The following is a 22,427-nucleotide window of genomic DNA, read 5'->3' as shown; positions in this document are numbered from 1 at the left end:
ATGACCTGAATGAGGAAGTGGAGGAATGGGTTAGCAAGCTTGCTGATGACACAAAGGATGGAGGAGTTGTGGATAGTGTGGAGGCTGTCAGAGGTTACATCGGGACACTGATAGGATACAAAACTGGGCTGAGAAGTTGCCGATGGAGTTCAACCTAAATAAGTGTGAAGTGATTCATTTTGGTAAGTCAACTATGACGGCAGAATATAGTATTAATGGTAAGACTTGGCAGTGTGGAGGATCAGAGGGATCTTGGGGTCCGAGTCCATAGGACACTCAAAGCAGCTGCGCAGGTTGACTCTGTGGTTAAGAAGGCGTACGGTGTATTGGCCTTCATCAATCGTGGAAATGAATTTAGGAGGCCAGAGCTAATGTTGCAGCTATATTGGCCCCTGGTCAGACCCTACTTGGAGTACTGTGCTCATTTCTGTTCACCTCACTAAAGGAAGGGTGTGGAAGCCATAGAAAGTGTGCAGAGGAGACTTACAAGGATGTTGCCTGGATTGGGAGCATGCCTTATGAAAACAGGTTGAGTGAACTCGACCTTTTCTCCTTGGAGCGACGGAGGATGACAGGTGAACTGATAGAGTTGTATGAGATGATGAGGGGCATTGATCGTGTGGATAGTCAGAGGCTTTTTCCAAGGGTTTAAATGGCTGCCACAAGAGGGCGCAGGTTTAAGGTGCTGGGGAGTAGGTACAGAGGAGATGTCAGGGGTAAGTTTTTTACGCAGAGAGTGGTGAGTGCGTGGAATGGGCTGCCGGCAATGGTAGTGGTGGCGGAAACGATAGGGATTTTTGGATAGGTACCTGAAGCTTAGAAAAATAGAGGGCTATGGGTAACCCTAGTAATTTCTAAGGTGGGGACATGTTCGGCACAACTTTGTGGGCAGAAGGGCCTGTATTGTGCTATAGGTTTTCAATGTTTCTATGTTTCTATTAAATGCCTTACTAAAATGCATATGCGCTACATCCATTGTTCTACCTTCATCAATTGTTTTGTTACATCCTCAAATAATTCAATCAGGCTCGACGGCACGACCTGCCCTTGACAAAGCCATGCTGACTGTCTCTAATCAGATTATGTTTCTCCAAATGCCCGTAACCCTTGCCTCTCCGGATCTTTTTCACAACTTGTTCACTACTGAATTAAGACTCACCGTTCTATAATCTCCTAGGTTATCTCTACTCCCTTTCGTGAGCAAGGGGACAAGGTTTGCAAACCTCCAATCCTCCGGTACTTCTTCCATCCATATTGATGATGCAAAGATCAGAATCAGAATCAGAATCGGAATCAGGTTTATCATCACCGTTATGTGACGTGAAATTTGTTAACTTAACAGCAGCAGTTCAATTCAATACATAATCTAACAGAGTGAGAGAACAAAATAATGAACAAAATAAAACATAATAATAAATAACAAATAAATCATGTATGTATAGTGAATAGATATTTTTAATATGCAAAAACAGAAACGCTGTATATTAAAAAAGTGAGGTAGTGTCCAAAGATTCAATGTCCATTTAGGAATCAGATGGCAGCGGGGAAGAAGCTGAATCTCTGAGGGTGTGCCGTCAGGGTTCTGTACCTCCTTCCTGATGGTAACAGTGAGAAATAGAAATGCCCTGAGTGCTGGAGGTCCTTAATAATGGACGCTGCCTTTCTGAGACTCCGCTCCCTGAAGATGTCCTGTGTACTTTGTTGGCTAATACTCAAGATGGAGCTGACTAGATTTACAACACTTTGCCTTTCTTTCGGTCCTGTGCAGTAGCCACCCAGCCCCCATACCAGACAGTGATGCAGCCTGACGGAATGTTCTCCATGGTACAAGTATAGAAGTTTTTGAGTCCATTTGTTGATATGCCAAATCTCTTCAAACTCCTAATGATATATAGCTGCTGTCTTGCCTTCTTTATAACTACATCATTATGTTGGGACCAGGTTAGATCCTCAGAGATCTTGACACCCAGGAACTTGAAGCTGCTCACTCTCTCCACTTCTGATCCCTCTATGAGGATTGGTATGCGTTCCTTCGTCTTACCCTTCCTGAAGTCCACAGTCTGCTCGTTCATCTGACTGACGTCGAGTCGCAGGTTCTTGCTGCGGCACCACTCCACTAGATGGCATATCTCACTCCTGTACGCCCTCTCGTCACCACCTGAGATTCTACCAACAATGGTTGTATCGTCAGCAATTTCATACATAGTGTTTCAGTTATGCCTAGCCACTCAGTCATGTGTATACTGTATAGAGAGTAGAGCAGTGGGCTAATTACACACCCCTGAGATGAGCCAGTGTTGATCGTCAGCGAGGAGGAGATACTATCACCAACCACACAGATTATGATAATCGCCAGAGGCTCAGCAATCTTCTCCCTCGCTTCCCACCGTAGCCTGGGGTATGCTTCATCCGGACCCAGTGGCCTTTCTAACTTAGTAGTTTTCAAAAGCTCCAGCACATCCTCTATCTTGATGTCTATCTGATCAAGCGTTTCAGTCTGCTGTCAGTCATCCCCACAATTCCCAAGGTCATTTTCCCTGGTGAATGCTGAAGAAAAGAATGTAATTAAGTACCTCTGTTACCTCCTACAACTCCATGAACATGTTTCCACTATCGCACCTGATTGATCCTATTCTCACACCTCTCATACCCCAGCTCTCCGCATACTTGTAAAATGTCTTTGTGTTTTCCTTAATACTGTAGGACTTCCTGCCTTCGTACATTGCACTATCCTGCCTGTTATCTCTGCGTAGCTGAGCAGATACACAGAAGAGACGAAATAACTGGAGCTTTTCTTTCTCTGAGTGAAGCCTCGAAGAGCTAAGGCCTTAAAATTACCGTTCTGACTATATCCACTCAGATCATACTGCTGCAACGCTGGGCCCTGCGCTTGCCCCTGTCTTACTTAAATTTGCTCTTATTGATCAACGCCAAATGCCGACTGGCCGCTGCTCAAGCCTCTTATGCTGCCTTTTATCCTCGGGCGGTGGACCTGATTGGAGTCACCTCCTCTCCAAACTTCCGATGTCCGGATTGGCCGCCGGTCGTAGCTCCATTACGCAGCCACGAACCGCTTCTACCTTTTATCCTCGGGCGGTGGACCTCATTGAAGTCCCCTCCTCTCTTTCCTGTCGGATGCTTTTGATCGAGGCAAGATGGGCCGGTTCCTGAGGAAACGGACTGGGAGCAGTGGGTCCGAGAGGGGTAGGTTGAGTCGATCTTAACAGAGTGTGTGAAGAGTGCCGGAGCGGTGTGACGGTGTGAGTCGACACGTGGGAATGAGTGAGTGGGGAGCGTGCAGTGAGATTACATGGAGCGGGGAGTTAGTTTATCTAATGTATCTGCAGACCACACGTCATTGAAATTGATCTCGATTACATCGATTTGTGAAATCGGTTGCTCTTTATTCAGCCACTAAAATCAAAATCGGTTTCGAAGACGATGGCGCTGCTGCTCGCATAAGCAGAAACGAAAGTAAATCTCACCACATATTAGTCGGAAGCCGCACTACTTTCGCGGAAAGACTGACGCAGCACACCCTGTGGCCGCTCAACCCAGGGAAACAGTTCGCGACAGCGCGCTCTCTGTGATCACTTGTACCAGAATGTTGGCCAGAGTGGGACCTCACTGTCTGCTTCTTTGGATGATATACTTCACGGGTAAATGTCTTTCCCATTCTTCAGAATGAAACAGTTATTGAATAACTCTTTATGTTTGTCCTAGTTCGTCTTTACAATTGTATACGCTGTTTATAATGTCTCTTACTGATTCGGAATTGTCTTTCTTTAATTTAGGGTCAGTTGAATCTTCTGTCAACGTAACACAACTCCCTAAAACCGCCAACATCTTGAAGGGTGAAAACATTTCCTTTGACTGTTCCCTTTCCTCCTTTCCGGAGGGTCCCCGCGTTGACATAAATTGGTGGAAAAAGGGAGAAAATAATTACATCAACCCAGACCATGACGCCAGAGAATTGACCGGCTTCAGTACTAAATTCAGCGGCTTCCTGCAGATAGTCAACGTGCGTCTACAAGATGCGGGAGTCTATTATTGTACAATCACCCATCAGGGCACAATGATTGGCAACGGAACCGGGTCGACTTTAGTTGTGTTGGGTAGGTGCATTAGAAGCGATTCAGTTGATGCGAACTTGCGACTGAGAAATTGTCTTTTGTACAATGCCTCTTAAATAGAATAACGGTACTAATTGTAGCGGCACGCGCTGACTATGTAAAACAAGAGTATTCAACGACAGTAATTAAAATCTGGCTAAGGTATTTGGACATCATCATTCATTTCAACGTTAAATTCTGGAGCCCTAAATTTTACAGCCGCCCCTGATCCCAAATATTCGACGATTTGCTCCGTTAGTTATCAAGAACTATTTTCCTCCATTGCAATTTAAATTCCTGCCGTAGTAATCTTAAATTTTTGGCTTTTATGTTACTAGTATCGAACGCTGATATGGCCGAGAATATACAACTAACCGTAAACAACCATTCATCCATCTATTCCACTGTTTCTTAGTTCCTCCAGCTCCATTGAAAATTTACTCCGGAGATCCAGAGAAATCGGAAGCCTTGGCTCTTCTGTGCACTACATCTCCCTTTTACCCAATGGATATCAGTTTCACCTGGTATAAAGATGGCACCAACATTACAACCAACAAGCCAGTTACCAACTCCACTTCGGATGGGCTATATGAAGCTTCCAGCAGATTGTCAGTGACACAGGTTGTGCCAACCGGGACAGTCTACAATTGTCTGGTATCTCACGTCACCCTCCGGGTTTCTGCTCTCGCCACTTACATCGTCATCAACTACAGCACAGGTGAGACTATGGATCTCAACTGTCATACAAAGTCGGGTAATTATTAAAACAGTTTTCACCGGACTTCACTGTGACCGCTAATAGGTTCTTATTAAATAGATACAAAATAAGCTCTTTACAATTTATAATGAAGCTGCCTTCTCTGGCATAAAATGCAATGAGTTTCGTGTCTTAGGAGAATTATCCTCACGATTTCTCCGATTTGTGTAATATATTAAATCTAAGACACACTGGTGTTGCCGGCCGCTGATATGGTGGCATCAGCTCCGGACCTCGAGGCGATGATCCCAGGCTGGAATCCCGCCGGAACCCCGTGTTTTCCATTCGTGTTAGGTTGAGAACAGACAGATGCTAAAGGCGCCACAAGACGCGAAAAGAAGCAAAATCTGGTGCCGTTTATTGTCCACAGGAAGCAGATCGTCCTTAATTGCCAAGTAAATTTCCTCCAATAATCCGTCATGTTCAACCTTGTCGTACACCAACAAAACATCCCATCCGTCCGCCCCCAAATTCTTTCCTACATTTTTTGTGGGGGTGTGAGGTTGGAAGTACTGATAACCCGACTAATTTGCGTGCACAGGGCTTAATGGCAGCCATTGATTTTGAAATACTGGGTACGTTATCCTTCTATTTGTATCCTCTCCCTCTATGAAGCCAAAATATCCACAATCTTTCTGATAGTAATGAAAGGATGTTCTCCAGATATTTTATATGTACTTTATATGTACTTCTTTATACGTTTTCATCTAATAAATTGTGTGGAGCAAATTGCAATTACCGTGACTCAAATAACTTGTCCAGTTTACCGCCAGTCGCCTTTCCTCCTGTTCTGTTTTTAATTAAATGAACTTCGTTGCAACAATTCCATCATTGTTTCCACTTCCCCGTTGCGGTGGCGAAGACTAGCTCACTTCCAGAGAAATGCTGTTACCAGTAATCTGCTAACAAGTGCCGCTTTACCGTTCCGCTTTGATTGTCAAGTGAATCAGAGCGGGGTATTGAAAGTATACACAGGGCAGTGTCCATCCCAAGCCGAAACACAACTCTTCATTCCCTGTATCTGGCATGGCATACTGCACACCAGAAGAGTGCAAAAATATTGAAAGTTCCATTCAACAAGGCACAAAACTATGCGTATTTAAATACAAACTTTCCGAGAGGATGAAAAGCCTTACAGCTCGCTGAAAGCAGCAGTCTCGTTTGTACTTTACAGGAAATTAAAACAATGGCTAAATTTCAGATGTTATGTCATTTTCAAAGACAAGGGGATGTATTAGTCTGAACCGCCTACAGTTTTCATTTATATCTAATATATTTCAATTTTCCAGGAACTAGCATTACCAATGACGTCATGACCTCCATATGTGCATTGAGTGGTTTGGTGTCTATATTGCTGGTCTTTCTGATTGCGAAGCGATGCATTGCAAGGGGAAAAAAAGGTAAGAATCTGAATTAGCTGAACGTGCAGGGGAAGTTGGGTAAAGAAAGAGTGAGAGAGAAGTTTTATCTATTCCTTAAGCACTCCAGTGGGTTACAACTGATTACATCGTACATATCGGCACGCCATCGCGGGTTATGATTTATGCTCCTCTAGCGTAAATCACCGTGACTCCATACTCTCAATACGATGTTGTCACAGTTCTTTTTCAACTTTCTTTGGGGTTTTCTTCTTCGTCGTCTTCTTAATCCCTCCACACCTACCGGGGCATTGACCGTCGGCAGCAGCTCGCCCATGTCCAATAATCAGTTCATGTTCAGCTTCTCGCATTGCCACTCTCATCCAACAAGACTTATCACATCCATCCGGCCCACAGACTGTCTGCATTTTTTGGGAAGTAGGTATCCCAACTAACTTGTGTGCACAAAGGTTAATAGGGCCAGGGATTTTGAAATACTCGGTACGTTATCCTTCTATTTGTACCCACTCCTTCTATCCTGGGCTGATAGAAGATGGGTCGCCCTTGTGCTTTTGTGTTCACCACACGACGTCATACCACTTCTGGGCGAAGATCTTTCCTCCCGCAGGGATAAAGTCTTCGGAGCTTCTGTTGACTTGTCAGCAGCACTGCTTTACTGGATGGGATTGCTAGCCAGTAGGTGTGGTGTTTCTGGATTTCAGTCAGGCATTTGGCAAGCTTTCCCATGCTAGGCTCATTCAGAAAATCAACAGGCAAGGTAATGAGGGAAAGTCGGTTCAGAATTGACTTGCTGATAGAAGGCAGGGAGCGGTTGCAGGCAGGGTGTGTTCTGCCTGCAGGACGGCAACCAGCCGTGTTCCACAGGGATCTGTTCTGGAGACCCTCATTTTTGGGAATTTTTTATAGGGCTTGAATGAGGAAGTGGGAGAGTTGGTTAGTAGACTTGCAGATGACACGGAGACTGGAGGTGGTGTGGATCGTGTAGAAGTTTGCCGGATGTTTCAAAGGGACAGAGCTGGGCTCTGAAGCGACAAATGAATTACAACATGGAAAAGCGTGAAGTAGTTCACTGTCAACGGCTGAACCTGAAGGCAGATTACAAGGGAGCAATAACAGAGTAGACTTAGAACAGAGAACATAGAAATTTACAGCACATTACAGGCCCGGCGGCCCACAATATTGTGCCGATCATGTAACCCACCGTAGAGATTGCCTAGAATTTCCCTGGCGCATAGTCCTCTATTTTTCTAAGCTCAATATACGTATCTAACAGGCTGTTAAAAGGCCCTATTATATCCACCTCCACAATCCGCCGGCGGTGCATTTCACGAACCAACGTCTGTCTGTGTGAAAAACGTATCCCTGACAGTCCCTCGATACCTTTTTCCAAGCACATTGAAGCTATGCCCCATCGTGTTAGACTTTCAGCCCTGGGAAAAAGCTTCTGACTATCCACACGATTAATGCCCCTCATCACTTTATACACCACTATCAGGTCACCTCTCATCCTCAACCGAACAGAGGTATCTTGGGTCGATGTTCATTGATCTCTCAAATTTGCAGTGCCTGGCGATTGAGTGGGTAAAAAAAGTAATAACTTTCATTAATTGGGGGACTGAATTCAATAGCCGCGAACTAAGACTGCAGCACGATAAAACTCTGATTAGACCACACTGAGAATATTCTGTTTACTTCTGGTCGCTTCATTATTGAAAACATGTGGTAGCTTTAGATAAGGTGCCAGGGAGATTTACCAAAATGTTGCCTGGATTACAGAGCATGGCTGATGAGGGCACGTTCAGCGAGTTAGGAAGTTCCTCTTTGGAGCGAAGTAGCGTGGGAGATTATGTCAGAAAGATTTACAAAATGTTAAGAGGCATAAATAAAGAGGACAGGCGGAGACTTATTTTCCAGGGCAGAAATAGCTAATACAAGGGGGTATAATTTTAAGGCCACTGGAAGAAAGAATAGATGAGATGTCAGGAAGGTAATAATTCTTATAAAAAAGAGAATGGGAATGCGTGGAACTCGCTACGAGGCTTGGTGGTAGAAGCAAATTATTAGAGGTATTTAAGAGAGAGACTTTGAAATACGCACATGTATGAAGAAATAACAGAGAGTTATGTGGGAGAATATGTTGGAATAGTGCACAGTGTCGGCACAAAGGGAATGTGCCGAAGAGCCAGTGTAGTGTTGTATTGTTCTATAACCGGCGCACCAATCGTGAGTTGGAGAGCTCCGGGAGAGGAGGCGGTGCACAGGTCCGGGAGCGAAGTTTGAAAGGGGGAAGCCTCGCGGGAACTCGGCTACAACCGGAGAACCAATCCTGACCTGGGGAGCAGGGACGTTCAGCAATAAAAGGGATACACTGCCTAGTGGAGCGGTCATGATAGCAGTGGTCTGAGGCAGAGTGGTAGGGGTTTGGATCATTCGGGCTTCAGTGAGGTAAGCGGACGTCGTTTTTTCATTCCTGCTTTTCTTCTTTTTTTTTTTTTGGTGGAGCAGAGACCAGATCTCCAGGTTAGTACTTTGCTCTGGGTGTCAGATGTGGGAATCCTGGGAAACTTTCAGTCTCCCAGATGGCCACATCTGCGACACGTGCACCGAGATGCAGCTCCTGAGAGACCGTGTTAGCGATGTGGAACTGCGGCCTGATGACCTACAACTTATTAGGGAACGTGAGCAGGAGATAGATAGGAGCTACAAGGAGTTAGTCACCCGGAGGCTACAGGAGTTAGATAAGAGGGTGACTGTCTGTGAAGGGATGGGAAGAGCTCCGAGACTAGAGAGCACCCTCTGGCCATACCCCTCAGTAATCGTTATCTCGCTTTGGATGCTGTTCAGGGGGTGGTCTGACAGAGGACGACCACTGTGATCGGGTCTCGAGTACTGACCGTGATTCCGTGGTGCAGAAGAGATTAGATTAGATGAGTTTAGATTATGAGGAGACTCAGTCTTCCTTTATTGTCATTTAGAAATACATGCGTTAAAAATGATACAATATTCCTCCAGAAAGATATCACAGAAACACAGGACAAGCCAAGACTAAAACTGGCAAAACCACATAATTATAAAATATAGTTACAACAGTGCAAAGCAATACCGTAATTTGATAAAGAGCAGACCGTGGGCACGGTAAAAAAAAAAAAAAGTCTCAATTCCCGATAGCCCCATCATCTCACGCAGACGGTAGAAGGGAGAAACTCTCCCTGCCATGAACCTCCAAGCGCCGCAAACTTGTTGATGCATTGGAAGAAACCGACTGCAGTGGACCCTGAGTCCGTCCGAAATCTTCGAGCCTCCAACCAACACTCTGACACCGAGCACTGAGCACCATCCTCTGCCGAGCGCCTCAACCCACCCCAGCCGCCGAGCAACAAGCAAAGCCGATGAAAGACTGGATGAACTAGGCTTATACTCGTTGGAATTTAGAAGATTGAGGGGGGATCTGATTGAAACGTATAAAATCCTAAAGGGATTGGACAGGCTAGATGCAGGAAGATTGTTCCCGATGTTGGGGAAGTCCAAAACGAGGAGTCACAGTTTGAGGATAAAGGGGAAGCCTTTTAGGACCGAGATTAGGAAAAAGTTCTTCACACAGAGAGTGGTGAATTTGTGGAATTCTCTGCCATAGGAAACAGTTGAGGCCAGTTCATTGGCCATACTTAAGAGGGAGTTAGATATGGCCCTTGTGGCTAAAGGGATCAGGGGGTATGGAGGGAAGGCTGGTACAGGGTTCTGAGTTGGATGATCAGCCATGATCGTACTGAATGGTGGTGCAGGCTCGAAGGGCCGAATGGCCTACTCCTGCACCTATTTTCTATGTTTCTATGTTTCTATGACTTGGGGACTTCCCCTCCGGAGATTCTAGATCACACAGTAGCAGTGGCAGCGAAGCAGGACTTTGAGAAGTTTCACCAGATGTTCCACCGTGTTCTCACGTCTGTCTCCATCAAATCAGGATTGTGCACGGCACCCTACTTGACAGATAACAGATATCACCACCGGAGTGGCCGCTGCGAGCTGCGTCGCGCCGCCATCTTCTCCTCCCGCCCAGGAGAGAATAAGATGAGAATCGGGTAGTCACAGTGGATTCCATAGTGAGGGGAACAGACAGGAGGTTAAGTCACACACATCAAAGTTGCTGGTGAACGCAGCAGGCCAGGCAGCATCTGTAGGAAGAGGTGCAGTCGACGTTTCAGGCCGAGACCCTAAGTCAGCCTGGTAGACATACCTGCATGGTGTGTTGCCCCCCAGGTGCCAGGGTACGAGATGTCTCGGATCCGGTGCAGAGTATTCTGAAGGGGAAAAGGTCAACAGTCAGAAGTCTTGTTACACATTGATACCAATGGCTTAGGTAGAAAAACGGTGAATGTCCTGAAGAGAGATTACAGGGAGTTGGGTTGGAAGCTGAAAAGCAGGACCCCCAGGGTAGTAATCTCAGGATTGATGCCTGTGCCACGTGCTAACGAGCACAAGAATAGCATGATCAGGCATATTAATGCGAGGCTCTGAGACTGGTGTAGGGGGCAGGGCTTCGGAACTCTGGATCATTGGGGACTCTTCTGGTGGAGGTAACAACTGTACAAAAAAGGAAGGGTTACACCTGAACCCAAAGGGACCCAATATCCTAGCAGGCAGGTTTAATAGAGGTGTTCGTGGGAATTTACACGAATTTGGCAGGGGGATGGGTACTGGAGTGATAGGGCTGAGGAAGGGGAAAACATAAATAAACCAAAGATAGCGTGCTACAGAGAGGATAGAAAGGACAGGCAGGAGATGAGGCATAATCACAGCCAGTGAGATGAGTTACAGAACAATAGAGGCATAGTGTAGTTAAAACAGAAAGCAACAAATACTAGGCTAAAATGGTATATTTGTATGCACGCAGCCTAAGAAATAAAATGGACGATCTTAAAATTCAGATACAGATTGGCAAGTATGACGTTGTGGACATCTCTGAAACTTGGCTAAAGAGTGGCTGCCTTTGGGAGCTGAACATCCAAGGATATACGGTGTATGGGAAACATAGGTTAGTAGGCAGAGGGATTGTTGTGTTTAAGAACTAATATTAAATCATTAGAAAGGGATGACATAGGGTCAGAGGGTGTAGAGACTCCATGCGTTGAGTTAAGAAATGACCAGGGTAAAAGGACCCTAATGCCATTTGTATACGGGTCTCCAAGCGGCAGCCGAGATGTGGATTACAAATTACAGCAGGAGATGGAAAAGGCGTGACGCAAAGGCAAAGTCATGATAATCGTTGGTGATTTTCAGATGAAAGTGGATTGGGAAAACCAGGCCAGGACTGGACCTGAAGAGAGAGAATTTGCAGAATGTCTAAGGAATATCTTTTTAGAACAGCTTGTTGTTGAGCCCAGTAGGGGATTGGCTGTGCTGGATTGGGTGTTGTGCATTGATATGGAGGTGATAAGAGAGTTCAAGGTTAAGGAACCCTTAGGGAACGGTGATCACAATATGATTGAGTTCACTTTGAAATTTGAGAAGGAGAAACTAAATTCCAATGTGTCGGTATTTCAGTGGAGTAAAGGAAGTTACAATAGCAAGAGAGGGGAACTAGCCGAAGTTGACTGGAAAGGGAGACTAGCAGGAAGGATCGCAGAGCAGCAATGGCTGGGATTTCTGCAAAAAAATTCGGAAATGCGAAACAGATATAATCCAAAAAAGAAGAAATTTTGGAATGCAAGAAAGAAACTACCGTGGCTGACAAATGAAATCAGAGCCAAAGTGAAAGCAAAAGAGAGAGCATACAAGGAAGCCAAAGCTAACGGCAAAACAGAGGATTGGGAAGCTTTTAAAATCTTGCTGAAGGAAACTAAGAAGGTCATCAGGATGGAAAAGATGAATTATGAAAAAACCTGGCGACTAATATCAAAGAAGATACTAAAAGCTTTCTTTAGGTATATAAACGGTAAAAGAGAGTTGAGTGCAGATATAGGACGAACAGAAAATGACGCTGGAGATATTGTAATGAGAGACACAGAGATGGCAGAGGAACTGAATGCGTATTTTGCATCAGTCTTCACAGTGGGAGACATCTGCAGTATATCGGACATTCAAGAGTGTCAGGGTAGTGAAGCTTGTACAGTGAAAATTACGACTGAGAAGGTGCTCAGGAGGCTTACGGGTCTCAGGGTGGATAAATCTCCTGGACCTGATGGAATACACCCTCCGGTTCTGAAGTAAGTAGTTGGAGAGATTGTGGAGGCATTAACAATGATCTTTCAAGAATCAATAGATTCTGGCATTGTACCAGATGACCAGAAAATTGCAAATGTTAATCCGCTATTTCAGAAGGGTTGGAGGCAGCAGAAATGAAACTATGGACCGGTTAGCCTGACATTAGTGATTGGGAAGTTGTTGGGAATCAATTGTTCAGGATGATATTACGGAATACCTGGAGGCACATGCAGAGATAGACTAAAGCCAACATGGTTTTCTTTAAGGAAAATTCTGAATGTCTAATCTACTGCAATTTTTTGAGGAAATTACAAGCAGGGTAGACAAATGAGATGAAATAGATGTGGGATATTTGGATTTTAAGAAGGCCTTCGACAGGTGCCGCACATGAGGCTGCTTAGCAGAATAAGATCCCATGCGTGGTGCATTGGCGGGCGGCAGAAAGCCGAGGGCGAACAAAGGGATCCTATTCTGGCTGGCTGTCGATTACCAGTGAAGTTCCACAGGGGTCCGTGGTGCGACCGTTGCTTTTAATTATGTATGTTAATGATTTGTACTGGGTGCTTAATGGATTTGCAGCTAAATTTGCCGATGATACAGAGATAGATGGAGGAACGGGTAGTGTTGAGGAAACAGACAGCCTGCAGAGAGAGTTGGATCGCTTAGGAGAATGGGCAAAGAAGTGGCAAATGAAATACAGTGTTGGAAAGTGTATGGTCATGCTCTTTGTTGGAATAAATAAACCACCAGACTATTATTTAGATGGGAGCAGAATTCAAAATGCAGAGATGCAAACGGACTTGGTAGAGCTGCATAACACTAAGGAGCAGAAGACTCTGGTGGGAGTTGTATACAGGCCACCTAACAGTAGTAGTGAGGTCGGAGATGGTATTAAACAGGAAATTAGAAATGTGTGCAATAAAGGAACAGCAGTTATAATGGGTGACTTCAATCTACATGTAGATTGGGTGAACCAAATTGGTAAAGGTGCTGAGGAAGAGGATTTCTTGGAATGCATGCCGGATGGTTTTTTGAACCAACATGTCGAGAAACCGACTAGAGAGCAGGCTATTCTGGACTGGGTTTTGAGCAATGAGGAAGGGTTAATTAGCAATCTTGTCGTGAGAGGCCCCTTGGGTAAGAGTGACCATAATATGGTGGAATTCTTCATTAAGATGGAGAGTGACATAGTTAATTCAGAAACAAAGGTTCTGAACTTAAAGAGGGGTAACTTTGAAGGTATGAGACGTGAATTAGCTAAGATAGACTGGCAAATGACACTTAAAGGGTTGACGGTGGATATGCAATGGCAAGCATTTAAAGGTTGCATGGATGAACTGCAACAAATGTTCATCCCAGTTTGGCAAAAGAATAAATCAAGGAAGGTAGTGCACCCGTGGCTGACAAGAGAAATTAGGGATAGTATCAATTCCAAAGAAGCAGCATACAAATTAGCCAGAGAAAGTGGCTCACCTGAGGACTAGGAGAAATTCAGAGTTCAGCAGAGCAGGACAAAGGGCTTAATTAGGAAGGGGAAAAAAGATTATGAGAGAAAACAGGCAGGCAACATAAAAACGGACTGTAAAAGCTTTTATAGATATGTAAAAAGGAAAAGACTGGTAAAGACAAATGTAGGTCCCCTACAGACAGAAACAGGTGAATTGATTATGGGGAGCAAGGACATGGCAGACCAATTGAATAATTACTTTGGTTCTGTCTTCACTAAGGAGGACATAAATAATCTTCCAGAAATAGTAGGGGACAGAGGGTCCAGTGAGATGGAGGAACTGAGCGAAATACATGTTAGTAGGGAAGTGGTGTTAGGTAAATTGAAGGGATTGAAGGCAGATAAATCCCCAGGGCCAGATGGTCTGCATCCCAGGGTGCTTAAGGAAGTAGCCCAAGAAATAGTGGATGCATTAGTGATAATTTTTCAAAACTCGTTAGATTCTGGACTAGTTCCTGAGGATTGGAGGGTGGCTAATGTAACTCCACTTTTTAAAAAAGGAGGGAGAGAGAAACCGGGGAATTATAGACCGGTTAGCCTAACGTCGGTGGTGGGGAAACTGCTGGAGTCAGTTATCAAGGATGTGATAACAGCACATTTGGAAAGCGGTGAAATGATCGGACAAAGTCAGCATGGATTTGTGAAAGGAAAATCATGTCTGACGAATCTCATAGAATTTTTTGAGGATGTAACTAATAGAGTGGATAGGGGAGAACCAGTGGATGTGGTATATTTGGATTTTCAGAAGGCTTTTGACAAGGTCCCACACAGGAGATTAGTGTGCAAACGTAAAGCACACGGTATTGGGGGTAAGGTATTGGTGTGGGTGGAGAGTTGGTTAGCAGACAGGAAGCAAAGAGTGGGAATTAACGGGACCTTTTCAGAATGGCAGGCGGTGACTAGTGGGGTACCGCAAGGCTCAGTGCTGGGACCCCAGTTGTTTACAATATATATTAATGACTTGGATGAGGGAATTAAATGCAGCATCTCCAAGTTTGCGGATGACACGAAGCTGGGTGGCAGTGTTAGCTGTGAGGAGGATGCTAAGAGGATGCAGGGTGACTTGGATAGGTTGGGTGAGTGGGCAAATTCATGGCAGATGCAATTTAATGTGGATAAATGTGAAGTTATCCACTTTGGTGGCAAAAATAGGAAAACAGATTATTATCTGAATGGTGGCCGATTAGGAAAAGGGGAGGTGCAACGTGACCTGGGTGTCATTGTACACCAGTCATTGAAAGTGGGCATGCAGGTACAGCAGGCGGTGAAAAAGGCGAATGGTATGCTGGCATTTATAGCGAGAGGATTTGAGTACAGGAGCAGGGAGGTACTACTGCAGGTGTACAAGACCTTGGTGAGACCACACCTGGAGTATTGTGTGCAGTTTTGGTCCCATAATCTGAGGAAAGACATCCTTGCCATAGAGGGAGTACAGAGAAGGTTCACCAGATTGATTCCTGGGATGGCAGGACTTTCATATGAAGAAAGAATGGATGAACTGGGCTTGTACTCGTTGGAATTTAGAAGATTGAGGGGGATCTGATTGAAACGTATAAGATCCTAAAGGGATTGGACAGGCTAGATGCAGGAAGATTGTTCCCGATGTTGGGGAAGTCCAGAACGAGGGGTCACAGTTTGAGGATAGAGGGGAAGCCTTTTAGGACCGAGATTAGGAAAAACTTCTTCACACAGAGAGTGGTGAATCTGTGGAATTCTCTGCCACAGGAAACAGTTGAGGCCAGTTCATTAGCTATATTTAAGAGGGAGTTAGATATGGCCCTTGTGGCTACGGGGGTCAGGGGGTATGGAGGGAAGGCTGGGGCGGTGTTCTGAGTTGGATGATCAGCCATGATCATAATAAATGGCGGTGCAGGCTGGAAGGGCCGAATGGCCTACTCCTGCACCTATTTTCTATCTTTCTATGTTTCTATGTGCAGGATACGCTAAATGTTCACCTCCAGGTTGAGTCAGTGGTAAGAAGACAAATGTAATGTTGGCATTCATTTCTGGAGGCATAAACCATAAGGGCAGGGATCTGATGTTGAGGCTCTAAGGCGCTCGTGAAACCACACTTAGAGCACTGTGTGCAGTTTTGGGCTCCTTATTTTAGATAGGCTACACAGACATTGTACAGGGTTCAGAGAAGATTTACGAGTATGATTCCAGGAGTGAAAGGGTTACCATATGAGGAATATCTGGCAGCTCTTAGTCTGTATTCCCTGGCGTTCAGGAGAAAGTTCGGGGGAGGGGGGGGTGCGGGAACCTCTTAGAAACATTCCGAATGTTAAAAGGCCTAAACAGCTTAGATATGACAAAGTTATTTCCCATGGTAAAGGAGTCCAGGACAAGAGGGCACGACTTCAGGATTGAAGGATGTCCACTAACAACAGAGATGCGAAGAAATTACTTTAGTCAGAGGGCGATAAATTTGTGGAATTTGCTGCCACGAGCGGCTGTGGAGGTCAATAATTCTTTGGGTGCATTAAGGCAGAGATAGACAGGTTCTTGATTAGCCAGGGCATCAAAGGGTATGGGGAGAAGGGAGGGGAAAGGAGATGACTTTAAGAATTGGATCAGCCCGTAATTTAATGGCAGAGCAGACTCGATGGGTCGAAGAGCCTACTTCTGCTCCTTTATCTTATGGTCTTATGTTCAATCTTCCTGCATCGAATTACCTAATAATTTCGTAAAAGTTTAACACATTTATTATGCCATCCCTCGTCCTTGTTATGAGAAAGGAGACTCGATCTGTAATCGATGTCCTTACATTTCTCGGACGATTACTGCAATTTGTTTCAAAAACAAGATAAAAACGTGTTTTTGCCCGATGTTTCTAGACAGGCCGCTCTGCTGGTCACTCTGAGTGAGATGCCGTCAGGTTTCGCATAATGTCCCTCTTTTTCAGCCTTGGCTCTCTAAACCTGAGTTTTGATTGTCTGCGTTTTACGGTCTTGCCCACCAAAGACGTAGTGTAAGATTGTCGTGCGTTTATTCACCGAGACGCCTACACTCTTCTACCATAGGATTCGCACGTTCCAGTAATGAAGGATCTTCTTGTCCCTTCTGTTGAAATTCACTATCGCGCGTTAAATCAGTTTATCAAGATTCTGATAACCCGCTGTAATGTTCTCAGTACTGAGGATCTCTCTCAAATTTGTGTCACATCCAAATTTAGAGCTCTCTGTTTGATTCCGAGTCTAACTACTAACATCATTGGTCCCAGTTGTACTGACCGTTACTCGGCACGATGAGTAGTTATGTTGGTCCCAGTTGTACTCACCGTCACTGCTCACTCTGTGCAGTTCCGTTTTCTTCGGCACTCTTTCTCAAAGTTGGGATGATCATTCTGCTAAAGGTTTCAAACTGTCACCAACTGAGCTTTTACATTTACTCTGTAGGTAGCTTTTCACTTTCTTTGAAAATCCAGACAGATTCTGTCTACGTAAGCGTATTTCACTCTCCATTTTTACCTAAGATGTGGTCAACTTTCCATCCACCCCACCACTTCCACTTGTGAAATCATCGACAACATTTATTACTATAACGTTGTTTCTCTGTTTGATTTATTTCCCCTTTAGTGAGGAGATGATTGGCTTTGAAACCTCAACATGTTCACCTTCTATCATTAGCTATGGTTTTGCGTTAATGATCACCATGTTCTGATGAATGTAGCTTGAATTGGTCAAAAACAATTGTTCGTCTAAAAGAACTGGAAGCAGGAACTCAACGTAAGAAATTATCCTCTAATTTAAAATATAAGGGATTCTCTCATTCACTTAGTATGCACAGTGTATTTTTGGTGACTCGGAATTCATTAATGCTGAACTCTGGCATTCGGGGAGACACTGGCGCTCTCGCAAACTTTGCAGACGAATTCTCTTTCCATGCCGGCATTGTAAGCCCCAAAGGCAAAAACCAACATTAAAATCCGTCAACATCAGAACAGTGTCCTAATATTTTAAAAAACTCTGGAAAGGAGGCCATTCCTTTGCAATGTTTAGCAATGTCCAGTAACTCGATGTGAATCCTCTGTCTTTGATGCCAATATGTTAATTTTCAACTCATTTAACTTCCAGGCACTCAAAAGGAGGAAGAAAGATCCGATCAATGCAGGGTATGTATCCAAAACCGATTGAATTGTATGTAAAATGCAATAACACAATGCACTATATATGTGTGTGTGTGTGTGTGTGTGTGTGTGTGTGTGTGTGTGTGTGTGTCTGTGTCTGTGTGTGTGTGTGTGCCTCTATGTTCATTGTCGTGGGTATTTTGTTGTTAAGTTACAAGATTATCATCAAATGCGGATTGGATGTTCATGCCCACAGGACTGCTGACACTCGCTAATTCTTCTAATTACCATCAGCTTAATTTGTAGACAATTTTAGCATTATCACCCGCATAACAATGAAACTAGACATCTCTGTGTTTGTCTTCTAGACAGCATAAAGTAGTTAGCATCCAATATGAGGGGATGTCAGGGGTAAGTTGTTACGCAGAGAGTGACAGTGCGTGGAATGGGCTGCCGGTGGCGGTGGTGGAGACGGAAACGATAGGGTCTTTTAACAGACTACTAGATGGCTACATGCAGCTTAGAAAAGTAGAGGGACATGGGTAAAGTGTAGGTATTATAAGGTAGGGACATGTTCGGCACAGCTCTGTGGGTCGAAGGGCCTGTATTGTACTGTAGATTTTTTATGTTTTATGTTTCTAATATATTTTGTCTGTTCACATTAATAGGAGATTTTATCCTACTTTGCTAAACTGGTATTTTAAACTCACTTTTTAACAACCTTGCTTGCTAACAACAAAACAGGTGATCTATTATTGGATGCTTTTAACTCCAGAGCAATGTCATGAATATCGATCATACCTGCTGTCCTTGCCTGGGGCGGTCTGGTCGTACCTTCAGACTACTGCTGGAATAGCAGTTCCCTATTCTGTACTGTATCCTCAAAATAAAGTGACAGGCTAGTTCTGTTTCTTGCACGGACTTAACTGCTACATGTAGCCGGAAACAGGCTTTTCATTTATGACTAAGTGAAGCTAGTAACCAGAAAATGAAATTACCGTATGTGGTTGCAAGCACTAATACGGACTGCAGCTGAATTTACTTATTACTTACGTTTAATTCTTGGCGAGAAGTTGTCGTTTTGTGACTGTAAAGTCCAACATCAAGCAGGTATGGAAATTAAGGTAATTTCCGGCATTTCAAAGATCATACTGAGGAGCTTTGTCGACGCGATGTGTGTTATTTTCTTTTGCACTGTCCGTGCAGGTGCGTTGATCAAGGCCGTACAGATTCATAATCGGCATTATATGTTTGTGCGTACAGATCGTTTCTGGCGCCTGCACTTTTAAAATGTGTATATTTCTGTGTTTCAATCTATGCAGTCTACAAGCGAGGCAATGGTGCCTTACGCTGCACTAGATCTTACCAAATCCCGGAAAGTTCCAGGGCCCGTCAATCAAGAGAGGACGGTCTACGCGCAGGTACGTATTAACGTGGGAATTTGGAGCAAGTATAGGCATTTCGGTCCATCCAGCTGCTCTGCTATTTAGTAAGGTGATGGATGACTTAACTATCACCCTAATTCTGCATTTCCTCTGCTGTGCAAAACGTGAATCATGTTATTAAGGTATTCAGTATATTTCATCTACCTGACAGAAAAGGTAGAGCGAACATAGAGATAAGCGGCCAGAAAAGTTCAACTATTTATACTTGCAAGTAATGAAACAGGCACTGTAGTTGGTAGTCTTTAAACTCAATATGATTGAAAAATGAAAGTAATGATTTATCCCAACTAATGTGGATTTTTCAGACCAAGCAGAGGCCGCCTAATAAGAACGTGACCTACGCCCCTATCGTCGTGGCAGAGACCAAGAAAGCAGAAATTGTTTATCATAGGGAGAACGACACAGTCCATTCACAGCCGAGATGGATGCAAAGTGTCGACGTTATTTATTCGGAACGGAATCCCAAGTACTAAACGTGCCGAACCTGGAATTTGTTTTACCTGATTGAATTTTAACTGCAATGTCCTTTGCTTGACAACAAGAAACACGCAGACACCTATGTGGTACAGGGATATGTGTCAATTTACCAAAGTGCAGCCCTTATTTCAAGTCGAAGTTCCCAAACGAATGACCCCGTTCGTGGCCTTATATCCACCGGATGAAATCGGTTGCAGTACTTTGTCAAAGTTACGATCCTCCAGTAGATTCCGGTATCCATCCGGTTGAGAGCTTATGGACTTTCAATATGCATATACTATGTTTTGTAACTGTAAACAGTTAATTCGTCATCGGATCGCAAATGCGTGAGCACAGGTGAAATGTGAGACGTTTGGATGGATCAGAAACGGAGGTTATTCATACTGAAGATATTTAGAAACGGGTTAGAAACTAAAAGGGACAAGTAGTGTTGAGGAAACAGTTAGGCTGCAGAAGGACAGACAGATTAGGAGAATGAGCAAGATAGTGGCAAATGAAATTCAGTGTTGGAAATTGCATGGTCATGCACTTTGTTAGAAGAAATAAATGTACAGATTATTTGATAAACGGGGAGAAAATCCAAAAATCTGAGATGTAAAGGGACTTGCAATTCCTTGTGCAGAACACCCTAAATATTAACTTGCAGGTTGAGTCGGTGCTGAGGAGGCAAATGCAATGTTAACATTCATTTCAAGAGGTCTAGAATACAAGAGCAGGGATGTGATGCTGAGGCTTTATAAGGCACAGATAAGGCCTCACCTTCAGTATAAAGAACAGTTCTGGGCTCCTAGTCCAAGGAAGCATCGGAGAGGGCTCAGAGGAGGTTCACACGGATGATTCGGGGAATGAAAGGATTATCATACGAAGAACGTTGGATGGCTCTGGGTCTGTACTCGCTGCAATTTAGAAGGATGAAGGGGGTCTCATTGAAACCTTTCGAATATTGAAAGGCCTAGACAGAGTAGATGTGGAAAGCATGTTTCACATGGTGGGGGAGTCTAGTAAAGAGAATAGAGGGGCGTCCACTTAAAACTCCAGAGATGCGAAAAAATACCTTAGGCCGAACGATGATGAATTTGTAGAATCTGTTACCGCAGGCAGCTGTGGCGGCCAGGTCGTTGGGTGTACTAAGACAAAGCTTGATAGGTTATTGTTTGGACACAACATCAGAGGTTACGGGGAAAAGGCTGAGGAGGAAAAAGAAGGATCAGCCATGATTGAATGGCGAAGGTTACTTGATGGGGCAAATGGGCTAATCGGCTCCTGTGTCTTATGGTCTTGTGGTCTGATAAAGTATCGCAGGCAGGTACTCGTGTTACCTAAAGATCATGAATAAAATCACGTGAATCTCAAAGACAAAGTGCTCGACACAAGACCTGGTAAATCGAATTGATAGAAATGAAACCCTGAAAGTCAGAGTGGCACGATGGCTCGAAGGGTCTGTTTCTGAGTTGCACTACTATGTGACTCGAAGAACAACACACACAAAATGCTAGAGAACTCTTCAGGCCAGGCATCATCTGTGGAAAAGAATAAACAGTCGACGTTTCGGGCCAAGACTGTTCATCAGGACTGGGGAGAAAAGATTCAGAGAGGGAAAAAAACAGTCAGAGTAAGAGTGTAGGGGAAGGGAGGAAGAAATGCAAGGTGATAGATGACACCGGGGGATGGGTGTGGGGGTGAAGTAAAGAGCTTGGAAATTGATTGGTGAAAGAGATACAGAGCTGGAGAAAAGGAAAAAGTCAGTCCATGCCTTCCTGTCCTGTCACAATGAGGCCACAGTCAGATAGGAGGAACAGCACCTTATATTTCGTCTGGGAAACCTCCAAACTGAGGACATAAACATCGCTTTCTCGAACTTCCCTCAATATCTCTGCCCTTCACCAATCCCCATACCCATTCCCCTCTCTTACCTAGACAGAGGGAAAACCATCTGGATTTCTTTGTTTTATTTTAGATGTACTTTCAGACTTATTTCCAAAGAACAATCTACTTCAGGTACTATAAATAACTAGGGTATTCGGCATACACACGGTGTGCACAAAACGTTAATATTATGCTGAAGATTTTTTAAGGTGATAGTATTTCAGCTAACTATTCATCAGGTTTCTGAGACAGTGATGCAAGAGTGCCTCTGCTGTGAGAAGGAGAAGGAAAGGGAACAGAAATAGGACGTCATTCAGTCCCTCGGCCATATGAGACACACAACAGCAATTCTCCTGTGGAGTCACTGCATCCTCTGATGCCACTGTGTCTAAATACCTCTACATCAAATCGTTAAAATCATTCAGCGATTGAATGTCCTCTGCTACATCGCAAGGTTATAAGAATATTCTCATGAGTAAAAAGAATCCTTGTAAACTCTGTTCTTAATGCTGTCTCCTTATTTTGAGGCCACCGTCCCTGCTACAGGCAAGAAAGAAGACATTCATTTACAATATGTGTGTGTGTGTGTATGTGCGTGTCTGTGTGTGTCTGTG

The 22,427-nt window shown here is 44.2% G+C and overlaps 1 protein-coding gene and 1 long non-coding RNA gene across 2 annotated transcripts; both read left to right on the top strand.

Moving 5' to 3' along the window:
- The first annotated feature begins 3,593 nt into the window (after window positions 1-3,593).
- On the top strand, window positions 3,594-4,612 carry LOC140210219 (uncharacterized). Its single transcript, XR_011889177.1, has 3 exons — window positions 3,594-3,659; window positions 3,795-4,115; window positions 4,528-4,612. It is a non-coding gene; the product is annotated as an uncharacterized lncRNA (long non-coding RNA).
- Window positions 4,613-4,616: 4 nt separating this feature from the next.
- Window positions 4,617-22,234, top strand: LOC140210354 (uncharacterized). Its single transcript, XM_072279231.1, has 5 exons — window positions 4,617-4,830; window positions 6,159-6,269; window positions 18,033-18,070; window positions 19,348-19,446; window positions 19,776-22,234. Exons 1-5 carry the CDS (start codon window positions 4,617-4,619, stop codon window positions 19,941-19,943), a joined length of 630 nt encoding a protein of 209 aa, XP_072135332.1. The 3' UTR covers window positions 19,944-22,234.
- The last annotated feature ends 193 nt before the right edge of the window (window positions 22,235-22,427 follow it).

This window comes from Mobula birostris, chromosome 15, assembly GCF_030028105.1.
Source record: "Mobula birostris isolate sMobBir1 chromosome 15, sMobBir1.hap1, whole genome shotgun sequence".
Taxonomy (NCBI): domain Eukaryota; kingdom Metazoa; phylum Chordata; class Chondrichthyes; order Myliobatiformes; family Myliobatidae; genus Mobula; species Mobula birostris.
The sequence above is the reverse complement of the archived record's forward strand: the minus strand, read 5'-3'. Positions and strand labels throughout refer to the sequence as shown.